The sequence below is a fragment of the Pleuronectes platessa genome, chromosome 20 (assembly GCF_947347685.1).
Source record: "Pleuronectes platessa chromosome 20, fPlePla1.1, whole genome shotgun sequence".
Classification (NCBI taxonomy): domain Eukaryota; kingdom Metazoa; phylum Chordata; class Actinopteri; order Pleuronectiformes; family Pleuronectidae; genus Pleuronectes; species Pleuronectes platessa.
Window position 1 is genome coordinate 16,231,830 of NC_070645.1, and position 25,321 is coordinate 16,257,150.

General features: G+C 41.3%; 4 protein-coding genes across 4 annotated transcripts; 2 read left to right on the forward strand and 2 right to left on the reverse strand.

Annotated features, from left to right (window-relative positions):
• The first annotated feature begins 2,082 nt into the window (after positions 1-2,082).
• myl12.1 (myosin, light chain 12, genome duplicate 1) lies at positions 2,083-5,482 on the forward strand. The gene is made up of 4 exons (XM_053412732.1): positions 2,083-2,237; positions 4,115-4,314; positions 4,504-4,665; positions 4,959-5,482. Exons 2-4 carry the CDS (start codon positions 4,131-4,133, stop codon positions 5,129-5,131), a joined length of 519 nt encoding a protein of 172 aa, XP_053268707.1. The 5' UTR covers positions 2,083-2,237; positions 4,115-4,130; the 3' UTR covers positions 5,132-5,482.
• Positions 5,483-6,575: 1,093 nt separating this feature from the next.
• On the forward strand, positions 6,576-10,059 carry fastkd3 (FAST kinase domains 3). Its single transcript, XM_053412790.1, has 7 exons — positions 6,576-6,764; positions 7,078-8,519; positions 8,604-8,689; positions 9,055-9,229; positions 9,317-9,386; positions 9,492-9,606; positions 9,789-10,059. The coding sequence occupies exons 2-7, from the start codon at positions 7,112-7,114 to the stop codon at positions 9,885-9,887; spliced, it is 1,953 nt and encodes a 650-aa protein (XP_053268765.1). The 5' UTR covers positions 6,576-6,764; positions 7,078-7,111; the 3' UTR covers positions 9,888-10,059.
• A 39-nt stretch (positions 10,060-10,098) lies between these two features.
• chmp5b (charged multivesicular body protein 5b) lies at positions 10,099-13,164 on the reverse strand. The gene is made up of 8 exons (XM_053412791.1): positions 13,001-13,164; positions 12,353-12,457; positions 11,819-11,865; positions 11,577-11,670; positions 11,414-11,485; positions 11,092-11,200; positions 10,549-10,664; positions 10,099-10,458 (listed from the first exon to the last, which is right to left on the reverse strand). Exons 1-8 carry the CDS (start codon positions 13,067-13,069, stop codon positions 10,408-10,410), a joined length of 663 nt encoding a protein of 220 aa, XP_053268766.1. The 5' UTR covers positions 13,070-13,164; the 3' UTR covers positions 10,099-10,407.
• Positions 13,165-16,000: 2,836 nt separating this feature from the next.
• LOC128425823 (delta-type opioid receptor-like) lies at positions 16,001-19,400 on the reverse strand. The gene is made up of 3 exons (XM_053412650.1): positions 19,153-19,400; positions 16,901-17,253; positions 16,001-16,530 (listed from the first exon to the last, which is right to left on the reverse strand). Exons 1-3 carry the CDS (start codon positions 19,398-19,400, stop codon positions 16,001-16,003), a joined length of 1,131 nt encoding a protein of 376 aa, XP_053268625.1.
• Between the last annotated feature and the right edge of the window lie 5,921 nt (positions 19,401-25,321).

The following is a 25,321-nucleotide window of genomic DNA, read 5'->3' on the forward strand; positions in this document are numbered from 1 at the left end:
AACACAGATACCTAATGACCTTATCCACTTGTATCCCAGGGTATTTGAGGAATATAAATCTATTTTAGTGGTAGCGCTCTAACAATGTCTGCAGCTTAATAGGGGAATATCATCACCTATACCCAGTTATTGTTTTATAACATCAAATGCATCAGTTCAATCTAATGAACCCTGAAACTGTAAAGGCCTGTAACGATCAGTTTGGTTGACTCTTGGACAAAAAGGTGTATTAGATAGATGGTAATGGTAATGTAACTGCATGAGAGGTTTTTCTAATATTCTCTCCAATCCCATGTACATACACAAGTGGTTTGGTTCCCTCCAAATCTTCTCCAATACCATGTAATGAATCTTTTTCATGGTCCCAGTTATGTGTCTGAGTTCAGCTGTCCAGGAAATTCCAACTATGTGGCCGCCTCAAGGGATTTATTGGACTATTTTAAGTCTTGTTTGGAATCATTTCCTTACACAGTTGCTGTATGAACATTTAAGTTAACAACTGTAGACATTAAGAAATTCACTGAGCAGACACAGGAGAGACTATCTATTCATTAGCTCAAGAAAGTCTCTATAACACTGAGGAAATGAAATGTTTCATACAAAACTAGCACACTCTAGTGGTTTGATGCAGCACTACAATATCAAATCATGTTTACATCTGCCAAGGAGGATCTGTTTTCCTCTGTATTTGTTTGTTGGTTTATTTTTCAGCAGGATTACACACAAACGACTTTTTCCACTGAACACTATTTAATTTAGCAACACAGAGCATTTTTCAAAATTTTCTGGGATTTTTCAGGGAATAATTCATGGACCTTTATCTTTTTAAATTCGTCCATATACATTTCTCTCATGTTAATGATTGTGTGCAATTTGGTGGACAATCTTTAAAATTTTATTAACAGGGGTAGTCTTTTTTCACCCATATAATTCCGTGTTAAGTACATGCAAAGAGGTAAAGCAGAAAAGGATCTTTTATTTTGTCTGTTAAAAACAACACTATGTTAGGAAATAGATTTAATTTGGGCCTTTGAGAGACCAGACAAATATCAATAACAATGTTTAGTTCCAAAGTCTTTTTTTCCAAACTGTCAACTTCTATTGTTTCGCTCAGAAATACCAGTCATGATGTTTTCTGACTATAAAGCTTTTGACCTAATATGCTTAACTATAAATGGCTCGTGGCTTATGTTCAACAATTTTCTTATCGACTCTGAAAGCGATATGGGCGCTGGATAGAAAGACAGATGTGGCTTGTTTTAACCTGTGAGTCAACAGTTCCACATCTTACTGTTGAAGCCCTGCAGCAGTAAGCCTCTCTTCACAGTAATCACCTGGACGCCAACTGTTGTCTGACCCACGCTGGACCGTCAGTGTCTATTCTTACCCATCCTATCAACATTTTTAACTTATTGTTTTGCTCTAGTACGTGAGGGTTGTCATCATTTATCACTTTTAGGCCTGTCAGGAATATGGATGCAGATTAACGAACATAAACAACATTTATATTTACCCACTCTTATATATTAGCACTATCTTTAACAATATTTAGAGTTATTGATATCGGTATTGACATCTGTGATGCTGGTCCTCATAATAGCTTGTATCATATCCAAGCCAAATTCTGACGTCATCTTTTGCACATGTATTTATTAATAGTAAGAAAAAAAAACATTAATACCATAATTCTTGTATATAGTAGTATCCCTATACACATTTATCAGAGAGTTTGTGATATTTGCATCTGACTGGAATATAATACGACACAATAAAATGATAAATACATTGTCTTATTGATAGTAACTCCAGTTCATCCCATTATTTAAACTTTCCCTTCCCTTTAATTGCACAATACGAGGCAGGACGTGTTCTTTCACTCCTTAAAAGGACAAATCCAGGAATGTCAAGGGAGCGTTTTTGGAATGTACGTTTACTCCAGCGGGGGAGTTGAATCTACACTGTGTGTTTTATTACCGCGAATACTGCCATATTAAGACCAGTTTCTTCAAATATAGTGTATTAGATGATCTTTAATTGTAAAAGTAAGATTTTGGTAAGGATTGGCGTGCTTTTAAAACAAGTAAGAAGGGTTTCATGTTTGTTGAACCCCCCTATTCTCCTGCTTTGGTCCGGTCTGTTGCTCTGTGCGGAAACCAACAGGAGGATGAGGAAGTGAAGGGCGGTGAGTTGAGAAGACGAGCAGCACCGGGCTAACTAACATTTCTCCTCGTAGTCAGGTAAGACCGTGTTTTTACTATGTTTCCTGGTCTTTACACAATAGTTAGCTGAGTTATTAAAACTCCTCTAACATAGAGCTGTGGCATTAAAGCGCTTTACGTGGATTAAAAGCTCTCCTGCCGTTTTGAGTGTTCGCTTGATAGCGTTGAAAACACGGCTAACTGTTAGCTGCGCGGCTAACACCTCGGGAGCTAGCGTAGGTATTTTCAACTCGTAGGGTTTTGGACTTGCATAGTTGCATTTTTTTTTAGCTTTGAGTAAATTTAAACCATGTAACCTTTTTAATAGTGAGCCGCGGTTCACAAATGTTTAAACACGAACTGTGTCAGGAAGCTTTAACCAGGCCGCGAAACACCAGGACTGTGTACGTACTTTATAAAGTATCGTGCTAAAGTTATCCCTTCAAACATTTAACATGGAGATCAATCGGTTTAGGGAAAAGCTGATTCTAGACTTGAACTGTCAGCAAAGTCCACATGTAAAACTAATTACAGTAAATAGTAGTATAGTGAATAACAATTTGTTCCCTCGATTAATCGATTATCAATAAAGTGGTTAAAGAAATTAATGTAAACATTCAATGTATTGCTTGAAGGCAAATAAAATATCCTAAGATCTGAGAAGCTGGAAAACAGCATCTTTTTTTTTCTTCTTCTTAAAACTGAATTAAAAAAAAAAAATTAATCATCAGCAAAATAATAATTATGAGCTTATTACTGTTATTAATAAAATATAGCTTGAACTAAATAGCCTTTATAGCTTCAAAGATCTTAGAGATATAGTCCTGTTGTTTATCCTTATCTAATGATCAGTAGACACAGTAGTATTCAACAATAATCTTTTTAACACTTCAGTTCTTTGTCATTTTCATTTAAAAGCAAAAGTCTTCTCTGCTCTCCTTTTCACTGTAAATATATAGTATATTTAAAACAGTGTTTAATCCCAAAATCTGATTTGATATTGCCCAGATAATATCATGGCATTAACACATGACCTGCGTAATCCCTGCTATCCAAGATGGTGGAGTCTATTTTCCTTCAGCGCCGTGTAGCTACAACAAACGTGTCTGTCAACTTAAATTTGTGACAGTTGGACAGTTAAAAGTCTACATTCGAGACATTGCCTGATAAGGACATGTGTCCTCACATCACTAGCTTTCCTGCCCTCTGTGAGGTAATTTTCTCGCCCTCTGTGAAGCCAGTGAGCTGATCAACCTAGAAAGATGAGGAACATTCCCATTTATAGCCCAGTGAGAGGGACACCACACTGGGGAATCACTGCCAGAGAATGAAATGACTGCCACCGAGTTGTGGGCATGGGTGACGAAATATTATATATATATAGGCTTATATTATGTGAAATATGTTAAAGTCATTGAGACAAAATAGGGCTGCAGCTCAGAGTTGTATTCTTGATTGTAACTTTTATTTAAGAGAATATTACTTTGGCAACTAAAACGTAGTTTTTCAGATTGTTTCGGTTGCTTAACTAATAGTCAATTTGTCGACTGATTTATTTTCAACAATCTTGTGATAGACTCACTCCAGCTGCAACGTCCCTCAACTGGATTTTATTTGACCCATGATTACTCTGGAGTTAATAAAACATTATTGCATGACTGCTTGGTATTCATTGGTTGGACAACAGCCATCATCACGGTGATTCAAATCTTTCCACAGACAGACATGCGCACACATTCCACACAACACACCTGCTCAGGAACTCAAAAGAAAGGAACCGCCTTTGTTGAAGTCCCAGCTACAGCTGTTGTTTTCAGGAGTCTCCTGACACTGCTATTAGGTTTTTGGTGGTTTTCTTTAAGGAGTACTTCCCTAGTTGTCTGCAATAATCATGTGTTGTTTTTTTTTTTTTACAGACACAAAACCGTCAACATGTCGAGCAAAAGAGCAAAGGGAAAGACCACCAAGAAGCGCCCTCAGCGCGCCACCTCCAATGTCTTCGCCATGTTTGACCAGTCTCAGATCCAGGAGTTCAAGGAGGCCTTCAACATGATCGACCAGAACCGTGACGGGTTTGTCGACAAGGAGGACCTGCACGACATGCTGGCCTCGCTGGGTGAGTGGGGGAGTCTTACGGGACCTAAAGAATGAAAATAAGATCAAACATATCGGTGTGAAGCTGTTAGCTGTTAGAAAAGTAGTTATTGACGCATACTGATTTAGTTTTTCATCCATTATTAGTGTAGAACCAGCCATGCATTTGTAAAGGCTCAAACTCAATTTAGTGCACTTTACTTTTTTACAGGAAAAAATCCAACTGATGAGTACCTGGAGGCCATGATGAATGAAGCTCCCGGACCCATTAACTTCACCATGTTCCTCACCATGTTTGGAGAGAAGCTCAATGGCACAGACCCCGAGGATGTGATCAGAAATGCATTCGCCTGCTTCGATGAGGAGGGAACAGGTAACTATTTATCAAATATTTATTTTCTCCCATGTGTGTAGCCTGTGTTGTTCAAGTGGCGTATGCTAAAATATAGATGATTGAAATGTTTAAAAGGAAAGTAGCCCACTTGTTTTTTTAATTTGAGGTGTATTTTGGAAAGTGTAATGCCGACTACTTGCCTAAAACAATCCAGCTGTATCAATACAAATGAAGTGTAATTAAATCATTGACAACAAAGGTAATCTCTCCAGCAGAAGATTCTGTTGAGTTCCTTCTCAGTCTTATCTGTTGTCTCTGTTCTCCCTTGTCAGGTTTCATCCAGGATGAATACCTCAGAGAGCTGCTGACAACAATGGGTGACCGGTTTACAGACGAGGAGGTGGACGAGCTCTTCAGGGAGGCTCCCATTGACAAGAAAAACAACTTCAACTACGTGGAGTTCACACGCATCCTAAAGCACGGTGCCAAGGATAAGGACGATTGAAGAGCCACCCCGGCATTGACCTCCTCGCCCTCTTCGCCTCTTTCCGTCAGCTAGATGACCGTGCTGCATGTCTCAACTCTCCAGTATAGAATCCTTTCAACCAAACCAAAGCAATAACTATCCACTCTATGTAGTGAACTTCGAGTACTGCCAAATTTGCACGTCTTTAATTAGAAGAAAATATTCTAACATGCGTCTTAAGTGTTTTTTCTTCTGTCATTTAAAGATGTGAAGTGGCAGCACTTTGGAAGCTCTTTGGGGGATAAGTCTTTGCAATTCATGTGATCGGGTATAGCTGAATTTTTACATTTTATAATATAAACTTTTTAAATAAAGCCCTTTATCAAGTTATATTCTGCTGACTGTTTCCCTTTCATAAACGACAACTAAAATACGTGTTGCATTACTCTGTCTTTATTTTTCCTGGGGATAATGAACTCGAATGCTCAGGCCAACTTTTTCAGGAGCTTGTCAAGTCCTGACAAGTCAACTCTCCCTCCTCCTAAAATTCATTGAGCGTGTGCAGACGAGCATCAGCTGAATTCCTTCTTTGAAAGGGAAAGTTCAGGCTTTAAATGGATACAACTTGCACAGAAAGCAGGAGTATTATTGTGGCAGATTTAAAATGAACCTCTTGGAGAGGAAAGGAAAGTGCCCGTATGTTATGATCTGCTGTATGTAGTGGTGAATCAGTTAATTCATACAGGATGTGACACAATCAGCATTTACAAGTTCTACCTACAGGAGTTGTACAACTTTCTGGAAGACAACTCATCCAAGAGGCTTTTTCGGTTCATAATAGAAATGTTACTATATAGTCATGCATTATCATGTTGCTCTCTACATGAGGCATTAACAAATAACTATAATAAGTACACTGCATTAAACTGGGTGGTTATACATCAGACTGCCGGCCTGACATTTCCCTTATGAAGTCACATTTAAGTGCAATAGATTCAGGTTTTTTCATCAAGATCCATACATTTTCCCCCTGGTAATCAGAAAAAAAAATAAAAAATAAACTCCCTATCTCAAAATGCTAAGGAAAGTGATCCTGGATCTGCATTAAAATGTAATGGTTGTTCTCTGACCCATAACACATCCTTCCACCATGTTTTGTAGTCATCCAGCCAGTAGTTTTTAAGTAATCATAAAATAAAGCAAACATACAAATCAAAGGACAGGGGTCAAAACATTCATACATGAGTACACGGCAATCACAATAAACTTGTGTATAATCATGACATAATCTTTTTAGTGAAGACTCTCCTCAGGTGAACTTTCTTTACAGGCCAAAGGAAAACAGGGGGTGATGCCTTCAGGTGCTGTGGGGATATATGACATGACCTGAAAGATATTTTTTTATAGCTAAATATTGCATTAATCAAGCATTCCCCCTACTGCAGTGAAGGTTAAACTTTGTCTGTTTCTATAGAAGCGATTTATCTGTTTATATCCACATTGTTAATGATTTATAAAAAAAGATTTCACACCAGGTTTGATTTAGTGTACTTACGGTATACAAACTACCGACATGCCCCTGAACGTCTCTCCCTCCTTACGGAACCACGCGAGTTTGACTTCCTCTCTGCCGCAGGTCCTGTGACACTTTCCCGCTGCTGGACAGGACCAGGTATGAACTTGACTGACTCCATGTTGTCCTTCTTTATTCTGTGTATCTCCCTAAGCTCAAGCTTCAGTCATAAAATGCGCTAATAACCGGGAAAAGGTGTTATTCTCCTGTGCTAGCTAGGGCGCTAGCGGATAAGGCTAACGTTAGCTAACAGCATCCCTCAAGGTTGGTTAGTTAACAGGAGGAGGAGACTGAGTTCTGTCGTTGTTGCTGGTTCTATTCTCTGATTTACCGATGTACTGTCTTCTAACCAGGTTGTGTAAACGTTTTGTTGTATTTATGGACGTGTTTGTTATTATTGTTTCTGAATCAGCTGGTCCTGAGGGGTCCTGGACCAGGGTCTCAAGATGATCCGGAGACTTGGCCAGCTCGGGATTCAGCGTTTCCCCTCCGTCTGCCCCTCCACCCGGCTCCTGAGAACCAGCAGTGCGGGTCGGCCCTCATGTGCAGCCGGCCCGGGCAGCAGACTGCTCCAGCCGGGCTGTGGGACCAGGGGCCTCACCACCATCATCAGGGAGCCGTCATTTGTCGCCAGCAGCTCTGTCGGACTCCACAAGGATACAGACATCCCCCGGCTCCGTCTGACCCAGCTGCACCGACCCACCTCTGCAGAAGAACAGGCTTTCCAGCAGGGTCTGGCCAGCTGCTCCTCCTCACGGCAGGTCCTCAGACTGCTGCGCTCGGTGGAGATCTTGTCTGACACCATGGCTGCTGCAGCGCTTCATCGAGTGGCCGACCTGGAGCAGGGGGGAGAGTCACTGAAGGACCCCGCCGTGCTGCAGAACGACACCATCAGGGCCCTGTGCTTCCAGCTGGAGCAAGACTCCGGGCGGCTGACGGATGCCGGGCTGGTATCAGCTCTCCTGGCCTGCACTCGCCTCTTCCTGGATCCCTGGAGCACTCTGATGGTGCGGCTGGTGTCTGAGAGCCAGGAGAGGCTCGACAGGGGGAAGATGACTGTAGCTGAGCTGTGTACCTTGGGCCAGGCAATGCTCGCCGTGGAGGGACCTGGCTGTGTGATGCTGGAGCAGGTGATGGAGGACATCCAGAAGCTGGAGCCTGTCCAGTGGAGCCTCTCAGACCTCAGTGCAGTTTACAGGCTTCTGCAGGGTGGTGTGGGTGAAGATGGAAAATACAGAGACCTGTTGAATGCCATGCACACGCCTGCTCTGAGACTCACCTCCCGTATGGACCCTGCTGCTGTCAGCGGGCTGCTCAGTGCTCTTGTGGCGTTGAACCAGACCCAGGCCATGCCTCTGGTTATCGGTCTGTGTAAACAGGCTGTGCGGCATGTACCTCACTTCAGTGATGAGGAGCTCACCCTTGTGGTCGGGGCGCTAATATACTTTGGTCACAGCGATCATTATTTTGTGGAGGCGATGGAGAAGTATGTCCCCACCATGGCATTCGTCTCCAACCCAGAGACGGTTACCACAGTAATGCAGTTCTTTAGCCGGAGGAACATCCTCTCCCCAACGGTGTTTGACGCCATCGCGGAGAGCTTTGTGTACCGAGCAGACGACTACACCACCAGCCAGGTGGCCAGGCAGATCATGGCTTTCGGGAAGCTGGGGTACCTCCCGCCAAACGCAGGCGAGGTGTTCAGGAAGGTTGAATCCATCCTGCACACACGCTTTTCCCACTTCCAACCTCGAACACTGCTCAACCTGCTCCATGCCTGCGTCCTGGTGGAGAGGTTCCCCGTTAATTTTGTCTCCAAGGTCTTCAGCAGTTACTTCCTGCAGCAGCTACAAGGTAAACACCTCAACAGTCAGCTGACACATGATAAGAGATTAAAAACATTGTTGACATGTATGATTGTTTATTTCTGTGCCGCAGAGCAAGGCACAGGGATGGATCGGATCGTCCTGGCACAGCTGACTCAGCTCTACATGACTGTGAAGCTGGAGTGTCCTTTCTATCAGGTAAAGTATTTTAAACTATGTGAAGGGTTAATGTGACCAATGGATGAGCAGAAGCCTTTAAACAAACCCTCTAGCTTAACATGCAGTCAATACGTGAGGTTCAGTGCGTTCCAAGTTACCTGTGATAAAAACAAACTGACAGCAAGACAAGAAATTTGTGTCTTTGCTTTTATTGTAAACATCTATAAGCCCATAATGATTTCTGTTGGATTTGAGATGCAGAGGTACAACTAATCAACTTAAGTTTTCTCAGACATAAGATCCCCACTGTCTCCTTTTCTCTTGGCTGTGTCATAAATAGACATTTAAATCTGATATCTCATTCTCATGTGAATGAATGTATGCGTTTATTCTTCCTTTATCAGGGTCCCAAGCTGCTTCCTAAGTTCTGTGTTAAGTCTTTCCTCACATCTGGGCGCTCCCTGGAGACGCCGGTGGATGTACATCTGTACAACTCTGTGAAAAATGGACTGATCGAGTTGCTCGGGGCTCGTGCATTCTTTGGATCCAATGTCCTCACGCCCTACTGCTACACACTCGGTAACAGACACAAAACAGCTGTTAATCTTCTCAATGTTTCCCACTGTTTTATCTACAAATAACTTAACGTTGGTTCCGTTCTTGTAGATGTGGAGATTAAACTTGATGAGGAGGGATATGTGCTGACTGCCAGTCAAACTGACGAGGTGTACAAAAGGTAAATTGTGTTATTTATTGCATATGGTCACGATGCACACGATTTTCCATGAATTAGATGTGAGAGTTCTGGAGTTAATCTTTTAGAGCTGACGTGTGATTGCAGGGTAGCTCTTTGTATCGATGGATCAAAGAGGTTCACTACAAACAAGAGGCACCTGCTGGGAAAAGAGGCCATCAAGCAGCGACACCTGAGGCTTCTGGGATATGAAGTTGTTCAGGTTAGACCCTCACTTTCCCTTTTTATGTTTTAGAGTCATCAGTTTGTTTTCCTCAGGGAGGGTTCTGCCACATTTCTATCTGCCCAAATGTAACATCTGTGTATTTTGTATAATGCTAAGTGGCAAAAAAATACATTTATCAGTTAAACCTGAACCTGCTGTATCTTTTTTTTTCCTTCTAGATTCCTTACTATGAATTTGAAGAACTCCAAAGCATGACTAGCGTGGTCGAGTACCTGCACCAGAAGATCTTCCCTCACACGTACAGGCTGAGCTGGTGATGACACAAAGGACTTTGCTGCACATGTGACATCATGAATTGTTGCTTCTTTTGATTAAAATAAATCAATATTTATTTTTGCTAATAAGTCGTTGCCAAATGAAGGTGTTTAAGTTATTGATTCTGTACATCCACATATTTATCTTTTGAATAAATTTACTTTGAGTACATATTGACTTTTGAATGACTCGAATGCATCACACCAATTGAAGTATGGATTGAAAAATATAATTTATTTGGTTGTTGGTAAACACGAGCTGCAGAAACTGTACAGAGAGAAGAGAGAGAGAGAGAATCCCAGTTCCACCAATCACCTTAGATACATATGAACGAAGCATACAAGTAATTAATAATCCACTTTTATTCCAGAAAACTGATTTGATGTAATTTTCCATCATTCCTTGTACAGTAGATGCTTTGATTTTCAAGGCTTCCCTCTAAAGGCTGGGAGTGTCATTTGGATAAATACAAAAAAAGGCTATGATACATATAAAACCAGCATGAGTGCAGCGATAACTTCTTTATGTAGCAGGAATCTGAGGAAGGCCAAACTCGTCCACCAGAACACCATCCTGTCAGAAAAAGAAAACAATATTCATTAATCAAGCCAATGAATAATGTGGAAGATGTGAAACAAAAAAAATCCTAAAGCTGTGACGTACCCGGTTGGTCGACTTGTCGCCAGGCATACCCTCTGGGATGGAAGGAGCTGTCGCAGCGTCGTCCAGGTAGGAGCTGTCCTCGTCCATCAGGAGCTCGTCTCCCAAAGCATCCAGCTCTGTGGACACAGCAGATTAAGGTACCATCACAAAACGTCTATCACTCAGCCATGATATCATGAGCCAACATCTGCATACTGCAAAACTATTATCTAGTCTTGCACGGCCTCTAACAAAGCCAGGTAATGTAAGGGTGGGGGGGCAACGTTTCCTACACACTAATGGAAATCACTTCCTCTTTGTCACTGTTTCACAAATATGTCAGTCTATATCTATCTATATATTAGCCAAACCACTTTCATAATTTTCAATAAAATCTGTTAATGAGTCAACAAAGACTATTATTCATCACGGGACAGCAGTATCAATGAACTCCTTATACACCTTATAAACAATGCAAATATAACAAAGCTACATTTTTTAGCACCACCGCAGCTTTGGACTCAATACTATAGTTACAACGATGAAGACAGAGTTTTTCCTGACCTGCTTCCAAGTCGTCTTCATCGATGTCGGGTGTGCCGTAGCTTCTGCCCAGTGCCTCCTGGATGTCATTGGCGTCCTCCATCATGTCCTCCAGCTGATCTTGGACGTCCTGTATACAAAATAACAGAGTTCATGATTTTCTTTCATTCGCATTCCCTGTGAAAACAATCAAATACTTTTACTGTTTCGGAAAGTTTAACAAATTTAAGTCCACGAGCTCACTAAGGAATGTTACTGTTATTATCTTTCACAGTAACTTGGTTATGAGCTATAGACAACGCGTCAAACGATTATTTTGAGGTCCCCCAAAATAATCCATTACCTCAATCTGATCAATGTTCACTTTCTTGTAAGCTTTCTTCATGTCTTTGAGGCCGAGTTTCATGGCATCAACCTACAAATAAAAACAGATGTTAGCAGAAATTAAACATATTACTTATCAACACAATATTAAGTTTACTGGATTCAAATATAATGTCTCTTACTGTGGTTTTAGTGTCTTTAAGGCTCGATATTGTGTAGTTTGTTTGTTCCATATTGAACGACTGCTGCATCAGGTTATCTTTCTGACCCTCATACCTGGAGGAGACAAAGATAAAGTTAGGCCTTGACGAGAGCTGGAATAAGGAACATGACTGGATTTGGTAATAAAAGTATTGAAGATTAAAATGCATTTGAAATGGTCAATAATGACAACCCGGAGGTGTCTCAAAGTTAAAGTACTTACATCCTCTTCTGCTTCAGAACTCTCAATGCCTTCTGCTTGACCATGTTCTAATAGAGGAAAATGAATGAAAGCATTTAGTAAACATGTTGATACCAAACAGCCAAAATGTTTGCCTAGCACACAAAAAATAGAAGATGTCACATTCACAGATTTACTTTTCTATGAGATGTTTTCGACAGTATTTATCATTTCAGAGGTCTGACTGAAGGATGTCAATAAAGACAAAGCCTGTAAATTTAACAGAATAATTTTTCTATTTTATTTCAGTTTGACTCTGAAACTAAATAAGATCTTTGGCCTTTATTCTCTTTATATATTTGTTTTTCAAAAGGTTTACCCTAAGCAAGGCCGTACAACGATGTTGGCAAACATCACTTCCATACAGTGACGGAAGCATACATGTGTTAAACTATGTTTTATGTTATGTTTTATTAAATTCACAGGCATCAGATGCAGTACGCAGTAATTGACAATACACATAGTCCATGTATTGTATTCGGTACCAGGAAGTAACATTCCCACTTGAACTCTCACCTTCGAGGGCCCGTCCCTCATCTTCTTCATCTGATCCTTGTACTTGACAAGTTCGGCATCTAGTTTGGCAATCTTCTTCTCCACGGAGTCTGCCCGGGAATCGACCTTAAAGTAGAAAACAGATCATCAGGCATCAGCTGTTTGTGAGAAAGAGATGACTTCATCGATGACTTTGCAATTTCTGTAGGCTGGTATGAAAGCTAATTGATCAGGTTTCTTCCTCCCCAGTAAACTCCAGACAGCTGACAATATCTGTGACTGGTAACCTGTATAACTGGTTGATGTGTGTGCCACCTCACCGAGAGAATCAAACAGTCTCAGCTGTGTGACTCAAATTCCTGCTCAGTTGCATAACGCGGATTCCTAATCTGAGCTGATACACATTGTTTTATGGAAACATCAGGTGATATACAGAACGTCAAGGGAAACGTCCTACTTTACACAATCGAGTTATTGTTTGTATTTATCAATTTGTAAGATATTAAACTCGGTTATTTTGAGAAAACGGTGGTAAACAAACCAAACCCTGGCCTTGTTCCTGCTCATAAACACGGCTAGCAGGTTAGCTAGCAGCTAGCATCAGGGCTCCATCTTTTGTTTACTTTGCTCGAGACAGTGGTTAGAACTCGCCCGAAACGCGACACTCACGCTTCCGATGCAGTCGGAGAGGTTCGGCGGCGGCGCCTTCGGGGTTCCTCGGCCGAAGATGCGGTTCATGTCGGCGGAGTTGAGGCTTCAGAAGTAGAAAAACTGCGGCGCTCGCTCGCTCGCTCGCTGTCACAGTCCAACTGGGGAGGGGAAAGCACCCGGAAGAGCCTTCTGTGTGACGTCACGAGAGTCACATGTTAATTCCTCGCTCGACCCCGCCCTCCTCTGTGTTCAGATTTTATGGATTTTTTTGATTTTTTTTAAACATGTTTATCTGCTTCAGCCTCAAGTTTTAGATTTTTGTCTGTGTAGTTTTACTGTTTCTGTTTATATTAATTTACTCACCTCCCCTGCTGGTACAAGGGCCCTGTACCTTGTAAAAGTATTAATAATGGGCATGTTGCTTTTGTTATTGATTTGATATATAGTTATTGGTGTGATTGCCTTAGACTAGTAATAAAAAGTGATTAAAATACTACCCTGGGTGAGCAGGAAGTGACCAGGGTGCAGCGAGCCAGAGGTTAAGTAATGTAGGAACAGATTGATCCATTAAAACTCAATAGATCTTTAAACGTTGATGAAGTGAGTTCCTATACACTGGATTAAAGACTCCTTCTATCTTTTCTATTGCCCCAAAAAACTTTAATCCTATGTAATACTTGCATACTTGTATCATAATGAGAACCATACAATGTTATTCGTTGCTCTATTTGTGGCTGTTCAGGTGTATTTAATTTGTGATATTTGTTTTTTTCTTGCCTGAGATAATACTAAAGTTGCATAGTGTAATTTGAACATTTAAAATAACCTTTGAAACAAAAGATGCCATTCCATTGAAAACTACACAATGAAAAACATTAACTCAACTAGGAATACAAATGAAAGTACTAAAGTGGTAAAGAAATGGGTACAAATTGAGCTGACCAATCGATTTCAACTTCTGATATATGTCCAGTACACAGGGAATCATAAACTCCCTATAGGGAATCATGTAATCGGCTAATAAAGAATCTGAAGCTTCTGCACAGGACACGTTGTGTGTATGAAACTATCAATCACTGTTTTTATTTTTTTAATTGGACCACATCTATAGTTATGTCTTTTACTGTCCTCTGGGGGGAGCTGCTGTCATAGAGTATAAAATCAAATCTAAACCTGCAGAGGAACTCACACTAAAACCAAAGAATCGTCATTAAACGTGCTGGAAATGTATTGACAACAAAAAAGGCTCTTCTTCAAATAAACCAGTCCGATATGCAAAGTTGTAGTTTTTTAATCACATATCAAATGGTAGTGAGAATGAGGCGAAAGGTGAATATCACTGCTGCCACATGACAGATTCCAACTGTCAACCAGTTGATTGTGTCACAGCAAGAGAATCGATGTGGATTTGTTTTAACTGGTTTTAATATTCTTCACAGGCAGGATGTTTTGATCAATAAATCTCCTGCTCAGCCGACAGCAGACGAAGCCAATGTACAGTCGCAGGATGAACCAGTAAAACACTAAGACTGAAAAGAAATATTAAAATGATGCCCTGGTCTACTGTGCTTTATCCATCTTTATGCCAGTGGACACCTTGTGGCAGAAGATTGATTAACTATTTGATAAAGGTTTTTATCTCAAGCTCTGGTTTTAGCATAACAAGAGAAACTGAAAGTGTTTGTGTTAATTCTTTTCTTAAATATTGTCGTCTTTCTTTCTAATGAGAGAGATGAGTTCATCCCATGATTAAATATCATGTTTGTATAATACATAGTCTATTTGCAAATACATTCAAAAATAACAGCACGGTCCATTGAGCATATAGGCAGCTGATGTTGCATTTACTATCATAGCAATGGTTACTGGCATGCTACAAATACAGTTGATCTCAATAATGCTTGTGCAAAGATTTTCTTTTCTCATCTATACAAAATAATACATACATAATTATAATGCTGTACATTGGACAGATAAACTGTTTCAACTTGGTAAACAGATATTCATGTTTTCAGATTGCACTCATTGAATAGGTCTTGACAATAAAAGCATGAGCATCTCAATAGGACTATGTGTATCATGGTAAAAGCCATACACAGCACACGTGATTGAAATATATATATATGTATAATTTAACAACTTATCCATCTGGACACAACTCCAGAGTCAAAGCTGATAGAGAGCCCTCTGTCAAATTGTAAATGCACATTCAAGTCCAGGATTCACCTGCTCATTTTTTTTTTCTGAATGATTTCAGAAGCTTTTGGCACATATCTGAAAATGTTCTATTCAGTAATCATCCCTGAAATCATTTCCCGCTGCTACAAACATCTTCTCCTGGACTATTAAAGGCACATTTGGTAATAGAAAAAAAAATATAGGCGGAAATGACAGGAGGAGGAGAGAGGTGTGAAGAAAATGCAACTAAAATAATATATGTATATCAAATTATATTCTTCTGAACTCTTATGCAGAATGTTTGGGACATGCAACTATTTGGGGGTCAATTGCCCATCTTAAACTTGAACCAATAAATGTAACTAGTTGAAGATTTAATCTTTTATAAAATTTATCATTGTAGTTCAATAAATCCTAATATTAATCTTAAGAAAGAAAAATGTTTCATCCCATCAGGTTTTCTTTTCCAGCATAAACAAACCCTCTCCCACTTTAAATCCACCTGAACGTTTAGATAATAAATACACACAATCATCCAGGAGGAGGTAAATTGCTTCGAGAGGCTGAAGTCAGAGCAGAGGGGGACGATCAGATTGTTTTCATGCAGAGCCGGTCTGTGTTTTTGATTCTATGTGGATTGATGGAAAAGATTATATACAATGTATGATTTGAAACTTTCATTTGAGCTCTGAAACAAAATCACCGACGTTAGCGCTGAGTAAACAGTCAACCTTGGCAATAGAGTCGTAGATTCTAGATGGCTGACGTGATGTGGGTTAAGCCCAGGTCTTGTGAGTCTTCTTTTCCGATGTGCGAAATTGTAGACAGTTCCACTGCTAGTCATGCCGGTTTACTAGTCCCTCCTTGGTTCTCCCGGGGAACGGAGGCCTCCCGCACTGTGCTCGGGGCCTTTCTGCCCCCGGACACCCTCTCCCCTTTCAGTTTGGCCGAGAGGCAGAAGTCTTTGAAACACCTCTTGAAGTTCTCGTCCAGGAAGGCATAGAGCACCGGGTTGAGGCTGCTGTTGGTGTAGCCCAGAGCCACGCAGAAGAAGTATGCGGCCATGATGGCGGTGGTCTCCGGCACGCTGACGAGCGCCTTGATCAGGATGAAGATGTGAATGGGAGTCCAGCAGACCACGAACACGGCCACCACCACCACCACCAGCCTGGTGATCCGGCGCAGGTTGCGATCCTTCTCGCGCGAGCCGGACAACATTCGGACGCTCTTCAGCCGCAGCACCATCAGGGAGTAGCACACGGTGATGATGAGCACAGGCACGACGAAGGCGAAGACAAACACGCAGACCTTCATCACAGTGTCCCAGTACACGTACGGCTCCGGGAACTGTAAGGCACACTCCGTTATGTCTGCAGGAGGAGAAGGAGAGAGGGAGGGGGGGAGGGAGGAAAATGAGCACTAAGTGATGAAGTGCAGTTGTGCTTTACCATAAATACAATTCCACTCTGTGCCTTTCTATTATCAAGTTAACAGGCTGCTTCAGAGGTACTAATCCACAGGGAACATTTTGCTCGAAACAACTTAATTTTTCTAACACCATCTACATTCAGGAAGGGCAGCGCAGTGATGTGTGGCTAATGGAAAACTGATGGATTGACTAGATAGAATATATTTCTGCTTTTAAACCACTGCTATTAACACATGCTTGAATTGGATGTCAAGAGCCTAAGAATACAGGAAGAAACCTTTATCGGGTGGATGGTGAAAGCACTTCCTCACCGCTGTTTGTTTGGGTGCCACCGAGAACAAACGCCGGAATCCCTGCGGCCGACGACAGGAGCCAGATGCACACGTTGATCATCTTGGCTTTGATCGGAGTGCGGAAGTCCAGGGCTTTTACCGGGTGGCACACGGCCACGTAGCGATCCACGCTCATCATGGTGAGGGTGAAGATGCTGATGAACATGTTGTAGTAGTCGATGGAGATGAAGACCTTGCACACGACCTCGCCGAAGGGCCAGGTGTTCAGCAGGTAGTCGGTGCTCTGGAAGGGCATGGTGGTGGTGACGAGGGCGTCGGCCAGGGCCAGGTTGAAGATGTATATGTTGGTGGCCGTCTTCATCTTGGTGTACCTGCTCAACATGCACGACACCAGGTTGTCCTTAATTAGTGAGGAGAGAGAGGTGACAGAGCCAAACAGCCATCCAGACTTCCTGCCTCTGTGGCGGACCTCGCTCATTATGAATTAAACATTCATCATTAGTCCACACGGCTTCCCTTGAATCTGTAATGTTATTTTTCAGACTCAAGCTTCATTGTTATGTATATTGGCTGCCAATTGGAGGCCAATGTGTAATCAACTCGTTTTCACCTCATTAAATTGTCACAGCATTAAAGCTCTGTGTGATGACTTTGACTAAGTCTAATTTAAAGTTTTAACAAGCACCTATAACACTGAGGTTAATCCTTTAGAATTAAAATATTCTCATTTGACGTGGTTCTACCACATTAAACAGTCATGACTCACAGATCCAATCTATGAATGTCATTCTTGCAGTATAAAGTATAACTTGATATTTCGGGAAAATTGCATCCATTTGTTTGAACATTAAGTACGAAGCTACAGGCCATTAGCTTAGCTTAGCATAATGGAGCTTATAGTCTTGACTCTTGTATCAATGCTCTGTTTTGGTCTCCACCATCTACTGGAGAAAGTACTTTGGCTTTTCAGTGGCTCAGTGCTTCACAGCATGTTTACACCAGGGCTAGTTTGCTGCAGATTGGTTCAGTGTTGGATTTAATTTACAATTGGTTTATCAGAGATTTTCCGTTGGAAGAAAGTGTGGAACGCTAATAAGGGCAATGAGACTAAATAAAGTTGTAAAGTTTGTGTGTCCTCAAACTGAAACAATGAGCTGAAAGATCCTAAAACGCTCTTTGGGGCTGAGGAACTACCTTTGACCCCCATTGTGTTTCGATTCATTGTCAATACCAAATATCCATTAGAGCAGTTTTAAAGACCTACAACGTGCACTTCCATTATTTCCACTAATGGCTTGAGGTTCAGTGTTTACATGGCCTATGTTGACTTTGGGTGAGAGTAATTTGTTTACACTAAGTCAACATAAACCTCTTCCTCCTTCAGTTAACTGAGCAACCGAACAGTAAAATATTATCATTATTTTCTCAAACCGTTGTGATAGCATCAGCTGCTGCCGAGAGGGCGACGCCATCAGTCTGATCTGAGGTAATTGTCGTCCATGGACCGCGGCATTCTGGATGGCACTGCTGCTTTTCACATTACATCACAGGAGATTTGTGGCTCTCATACGCCATAAATATCCCCCAATGAGGTACAGGGCGACTATCAGCTTGATAGAGCACCGCTGGTTTCAACTATAATTAATATGATGGTCACCCCACTATGGGTCTGATTTATTATATATTGTTATTATACCTTGGAGGTCTTGAGGGCTATTAGATTCATAAAATGGGCCAATCTGAAGGTTTCCGGCACTGCAGGAGACAGAAATCAATTCTATATATATTGCAGTGTTTCACACTTTTAAAGCTGGGTGTGAAATGGCAGCATTCATTTGAACCCCAGTTTTGTGACTTATAGATAAAAAGATTTTTCAACTTTAGATGCTGTGGTCAGTCATTTGAAAGTACATTACATACTCACTCTTATAATAAACTCGCAGCATAAGTGGACATATGAGCAATATCAATTGATCCTGTGTAGGACTTGTCTCTGGAGAGCGTTCAGGAACAAAATACAGGCACTAAAAGAACTCTGACACAAACCAGACCGCCCATGGACTGGGGCCAGTGGCTTCTGCATAAACAATAAAACACCTGGACCTCTGTTTTTTATCACCTACATATGAATTTGACTTCTCTGCACGTGCCAACAGAGATATCGTCCCTTACAATTATTATCATAACAGCCACATCATTTGAAATCTCTGCTAGATACATATTTCTAATTTCTCATGAGGCATATTAGATTCATTTAAATCAGACCTTACCTAATGATGACATACATGACAAGGCAGTTGCCCAGCAAACCCACCACAAACACCACGGAGTAGACCGCGGTGATGATGGGAATGATGGGGGACATGCTTTCCGACTCCCAGCCATCGTCGTGGCTCACGTTGCGGCTCTCTGAGGACCCGGACACCCAGGCGGAGGAGGAATTGAGCGGACAGTCCTCCAGCAGCGTGGAGAGGCACCTACTGTCTTCTTTGAAAATTTCCACCGGGGTGTTTTCCATCGTCGCACCTGTTTGTCCGGCTGCGTAAAAAAGAGGAGACGTGCGTAAAAACCAGATGCGTAAAAATATGTTTGATCGTGAAAATGGAGAAAGACGAGGGACAAACTTCACTTTGCAGCAGGAGACACTTTGTGGATGATGCCAAACACAGTCCGGAACAAATCAGGAATAAATCACATATCACTGTGATGTGAAACTCGCAGGTTACTCACCTTTATCAACAGGAATCAGCGCACGCTCCCGTTAAATTAACCACAATATGTAATATTTAATAATGTATCCCCGGAGTTGATAATCAGCCCGGGTTGTTTTTGTTGTCCTGCTGAAGGTAACAGCTCATCAAAGTTTGTGGACGGCTCTGCGCGCCTGGAGAGGAGCAGCCAACAGCTTTGCGGACACTCGTGCACTCGCACTGATGGCGAGGAGGTGGGGGCGCGCAATCAGGATAGAAACGCACGCATGCACCCACACACACACACACACACACACACACACACACACACACACACACACAAACACACACACACACACACACACACTTGTCTTTGCATAGTTGTGAGGACACATTACGCATTCCCTGGCCCCTTACCGTAACCATCACAACTAAATGCCTTACCTAAACCCTAACCCTAACCCTAACCTAAGCTAAAGCTTAAACACTAACCCATAACCTTAACATAAACATAGACATACAGGTCCTCGTAACATGAGTAATACCTGCATCATACACACAGATATACGCAGTTATCCTTTGCATTGACTCCTATTCATTGTGGACAGCCTTAACCCCTTACCTTAACTATGACAGATCATGCCAACACTTAACCTAACCACGATTCACATCCCTGAACCTAATCCAGGACCTCAGAAATTATATTTGGTCTCAAACCGGCTTTGGTCCCCATTAGCTCCCCTGCTCCTGCACAAAGAGGTAACACTCCACACACACACATACACACATTCACAGGACTGTCAAGCTTCACCCAAAATATGAGACGATAGAGCAATGACAGCCACCTTCAGGCAGACACTGGGTTTCCCACAGTCATATGTCACAGCGGAGTAACAAGTGTTGAGCATCATTGGCAGAGACATCCCTCATTTGTGGACGTCCCAATTTACTCCATATTAAAAATAAATGAAGGACAGAGGGTTGGAGGGATGTCTCACATGAATCTGGAGATATTCAGCCCTGGGTGGTCGCAATTAAGGGTCATAACAACTCTCAGCGCTGCACATTTCAGGACATTTCTGCTTTAGTGGACAGAGAATAGTTTAGGGACGGGAGAGGGAGATGATGTATGACCACGCTCCAACACAGATGGGATTCAATACATTTTTAGGGTAAACGCTGGAACATTAAAGTCATGGATCTCAAGATTCTGCTGCTTTAATAACGTCGCTTAAACTGAAAGATTTTTAAGAGTAAATGTAGGTTGTATTGTTGCTTTTTAAAAAGGAGTTCAAGAGCAAAAAATGACCCGACTTGTCAGGATCCGAGGAGCCACATGCAGTGCAGGTGTTTAATTCTACTCTAATAAGTGCAGAGATTTTTTAACAGCACACTGTGACGTGTTGTTTTGAACCCAGAAGCCTGATGTAAAGCTCTCCTATATTTTGCAAGACCAGCATCACACGCCCTTAATTAAACAAAGTCTGATGAAAGCTGGTGAAGTGTGTTAGATGACAGAGTTGCACAAAATGTGTGTCTGACAAATACAAATATGAATTATGCAATAACTTGAGACAGATGCACACAAGAAGTAGAAATTATAAAAGTGAAATAATAACTAGCAGTACTAGGATTAGAGACCAGGACAAATTCATTGGATGAATTAATAGAATTACCAAAAGCAGTGGAGGCATGAACTCCTCACCAGAGGTAATGACTCAGAACTAACCTTGAATTTCAATGAGTTCTTCTTCAGCACATTTCTCATCCCTCCACCATGTTTTGTACAAATCAGCGCTTTTTGTGTAATCCTGCTGAGATACGGGTCAAAACATAACCTTTTTATAGCAGAGTCATTAAATAAATAACATATAACATAAAGTATTTAAGAATGTTTTGTGACATAAAAAAAAGATCTATATGGATTTTATCCCCTTCAAAAAAAACATACAAGCTCAGTTTGTGTTGAAGGGAAGAATCATGTCTTTTACTATTGTACAAAACTATTTATGATAAGGTCATAAATAGGAGAAACTATATAAAGGAATACAATCAGATATATGCATTACACCATATATCGTGTTATTCAGCTATACCTAACATGCAGGCTGCTCTTACTCGTGGATCATATGAAAACGTACACATGTTTACATTAGATGCATTAGGCCGATGCCTTTTCCGAATGTTATCATGATGTGAGTTATACTCAGCGTGACATCGGTCGGTGAAGTATCCAGAGCAGCTGACGTCTGAGGATATTAAATCGTCTCCAGGGCTCAGGAGCAGCCGCAGAACTGTGAGTCGGGAATCATGGGAAATATAAGGAGGAAAAAACAATGAAAAGTCAAGAGCCATTACTGCAGCAAGAAAATAACTTAAACAGTTTAGCTGCTGACTCGAATGAAGCAATGATTCGGCTCACTGTCTGCTTTCATTATGTTTCTTTGAAATCAGGATTTTCTCTGAGTGGTTTTAAGGTCAATGACTTCGAGCTCTTAAGGTTACTTGAGTTAAAGAGATGGAAAAGTTTTTCAAAGATTTATTCTCTAATTCATCAACACTGACTTATAATTTAGTCAATTACCTTATTTTTCTGTCAAATCTTGTATCTTTCTGTCAAAACTCGTTAATCGTTAAGCTCATGTTTGTGTGTGTGTGTGTTTGTGTGCATTGTGTGAATGATGAGTTTTAAAAATACAAACATGCAGCAAAACAATATTTATGTAATGTACTGAATGTTTATTACAGAACTTTTTTTTAAAGGAAATGTTCAGACTCCACAAGTCAATACTCTGATATATAGACTCGACCAATCAGGAATCAGTATCAGCTGTCAATCCTGACGTTTCACCTTGTTTTTCATGCATCAACCAACTAATTCAAACCAAACCTATCAGTGAATTGAACATTTGAACAAAGATCAGTTTGATTTCCTTCTAATAACATGGAGGAGGCCGGGTTCATGAGCTATACTGCAGCCAGCCACCAGGGGGCGATTGAAATATTTTGGCTTCACCCTAAGGGAGCGGTCATGTCGTCCATCTTTAAAAACAGTCAGGTTTAAGTAGAATTTCAGTGTCTTTCTGGGTTTTGAACAGACTTACTCGGAAATCCTTTATGACCAAAAGGAAAACTGAGCGAGTCGTCACTGCGCTTACATAATTCCAAAAGCTTAAGTTAGATCCAAGATTCCCTCACATCACAAACACGCGATGTCGTCCATCTGTCCTCTCCGGGCTCTGAATAAAGACAAAGCTGTGAAAGATATTCCACCGCCTCCCACACGTCGTCACCAGAGCTGCAAACTATGAGTAAACTGTGAATGTCATCGTCGCTGATGCACATTAGTCATCGACTAACCAGGAGAGGATCAATGTGCCTTCACACCACCTTCTGGTAATTGGGTTAAAATAAATAAGTCAAAGCTGTGATGCTTATCGAAGGATAAACGTGCTTGATGATAATCTTTTCATGTTCATCCTGAACAAGGCCTGCTCCATCTCATCTGGGGTCACGGGGTCATGGCCAGGAGCAGAGTCCTAGAGGCGATGCAGATTTAATGGTTTTACTCCAGGGAGATGTTTGCCAGCACGGCTTGAACTGGATTTGTTTGAATCTCTTATGACACAGAGGAGATCCACATCTGCGGACAGAGGATTACAGCGGGGATCTACAGTGGATTAAAACAAAGATCTTGTTCTACAGCAATTGTTGGAGGTTTAAAATGTTTATTCACAATCTGTCAATCCATCCACCACTTTGGTTCAGACTTTCCAGAGGCTGCACCAGATGGACCCGAAAGATCTCCCGACATTTCCTACAGCGACACCTTCAGGGACATCCAGGTTCCTGTTCATCCCCATCGTCATCATCAATTATATCAATTATCTCCAAACCGAACCAAACGACGAATGAACATAAAATCGCTGATCCCTCTTAATTTCGAATCAAGATTAAATCAAAGAGTAATTTAGACAACCAAGCTCCCCCAAGGCTAATCTCCAATCTTGCTTTTTTAAAGGATGAGAAAACTGTTTCTGAATCGGCCCATTTATCTGTTCTCCTTTGGGTCATGTCTCAGACAAAGGTGATAAAACCATAATGTCCTTTTCATCTCAGATTTCTAAACTCCTCGAGCTTCAGCACCTTCAACTGTTGATTCCTTTTCTCTCCCTGCTATCGCCAGGAGCAGTAGCAGAGGTCATCGCTGTGATGCCAGGCAATAAATCAGCTCTGTGTGTGTCTGCCATGTGTACAGTGTTGGGTGGTGTGAGTTGTATTGTTGTGAGGAAGTGTCCGAGCTGCACCAGGTAACACAATGCATGAAGCAGAGATGGAAAATGTGTAGGTTCAGAGGAGCAGCTGGAGGCGGTCCCTGCTGGATACACACAGCGCTGTGTGGGATATTGAGTGTGTTGTTCTGCTGTGGGGAGTCGGTCGACTTCCTCCCAGCACGATGTGTGTGCACAGTGGTATTGCATTTTTGTGATATTGAAAAAAAAAACAGGAAGAAAGAATCTGTGAGTAACTGAGGCTGATATAATTCTCACCGAGGAGGGATGTGTGGGATGAACCTCAGGGATTTGTCTTTGAGTGGACTGACGTGGAAAATGTTGTTATTGGCTGGTTGTTCGAGAGTCGGTGACAAAACGTTTCAATAATGTTTCTTCATGCGCAAACACATCAGACGCTCTCACCCTGTTTCTTTTTGGACTCAAACATCTGATTAAAACTAATGAAAAGTCCATGAGCTCAATGCTATGGAGGCATATTACTGCTACGTCAGAAAAAGAAAAAACAATCAGTGTCATGTTATAACCTGAAACGTGTATTGTAATATACGGAAAAAAAAAAAAAAACCAAAGATATTTCCATGTTTTTACAACTTACAAACTTACTAAATGTTACAAAAATGTAGAATTGGGGACATTTGACATCTTTAAGTCTTAACGTGATAAATTCCTATATTGCAACAACGTGAAACTCATTTGTGGTGAGAAAAAATTATGATTTATGAATGAATGTGGCTCATTGACACGATGTGAGTAAATTCTACCTCATGCTTTGGTTGAGATGTGGTGAGAATCTGCTGTTATTAAACACTATGATGATACATGATGATATTAAATGATGAACATTAAAAACCGGCTACACATCCACAGAATGGACGAGACTCTTCACTTCACTTCATCAATGAGTCACAATCTTTCAGGAAAAACACCAAACAATTGTTGGTTTTGGGTTTTTAAATATGAGGATTTTCTGCTTTACTATTTCATGGCTACATGAGTGTAACTTATTTTGTGTTTGATAAATCCTCTTTGATATCTTTTGAATATGCTGCGGACTCAAGAATTTGATTATCGTAATTAGAGGAACGTCTTTACTGTCAAGACTTGAGTGGTGCGAACAAACATTAAACTAAAACGTATCCTATTTTCTAACTAACACTTTCATACACAGATATATAACTTGCTAGGAAAAAGTCCCCCTGATGCACATCCATACTGAGGCTGTTTATGTGCTGCACCTTGAGCTGCGGAGCCAGCAGGGAACACTGTACTTGATCTATGAGCCACAGGAACAGCTGATCATCTTCGAAAAAATGCTGAATGTGCACAGAGAGACATTTACAATCAATGGCCGAGGGATTGGGCGGCACACAGACGGTCCTCTACATCACACAGGGAGCGAGGAAAGTTGTAAAATCCAGGGGTTGATGTGGGGGGGAAAGTTGGAGAAGGAGGCG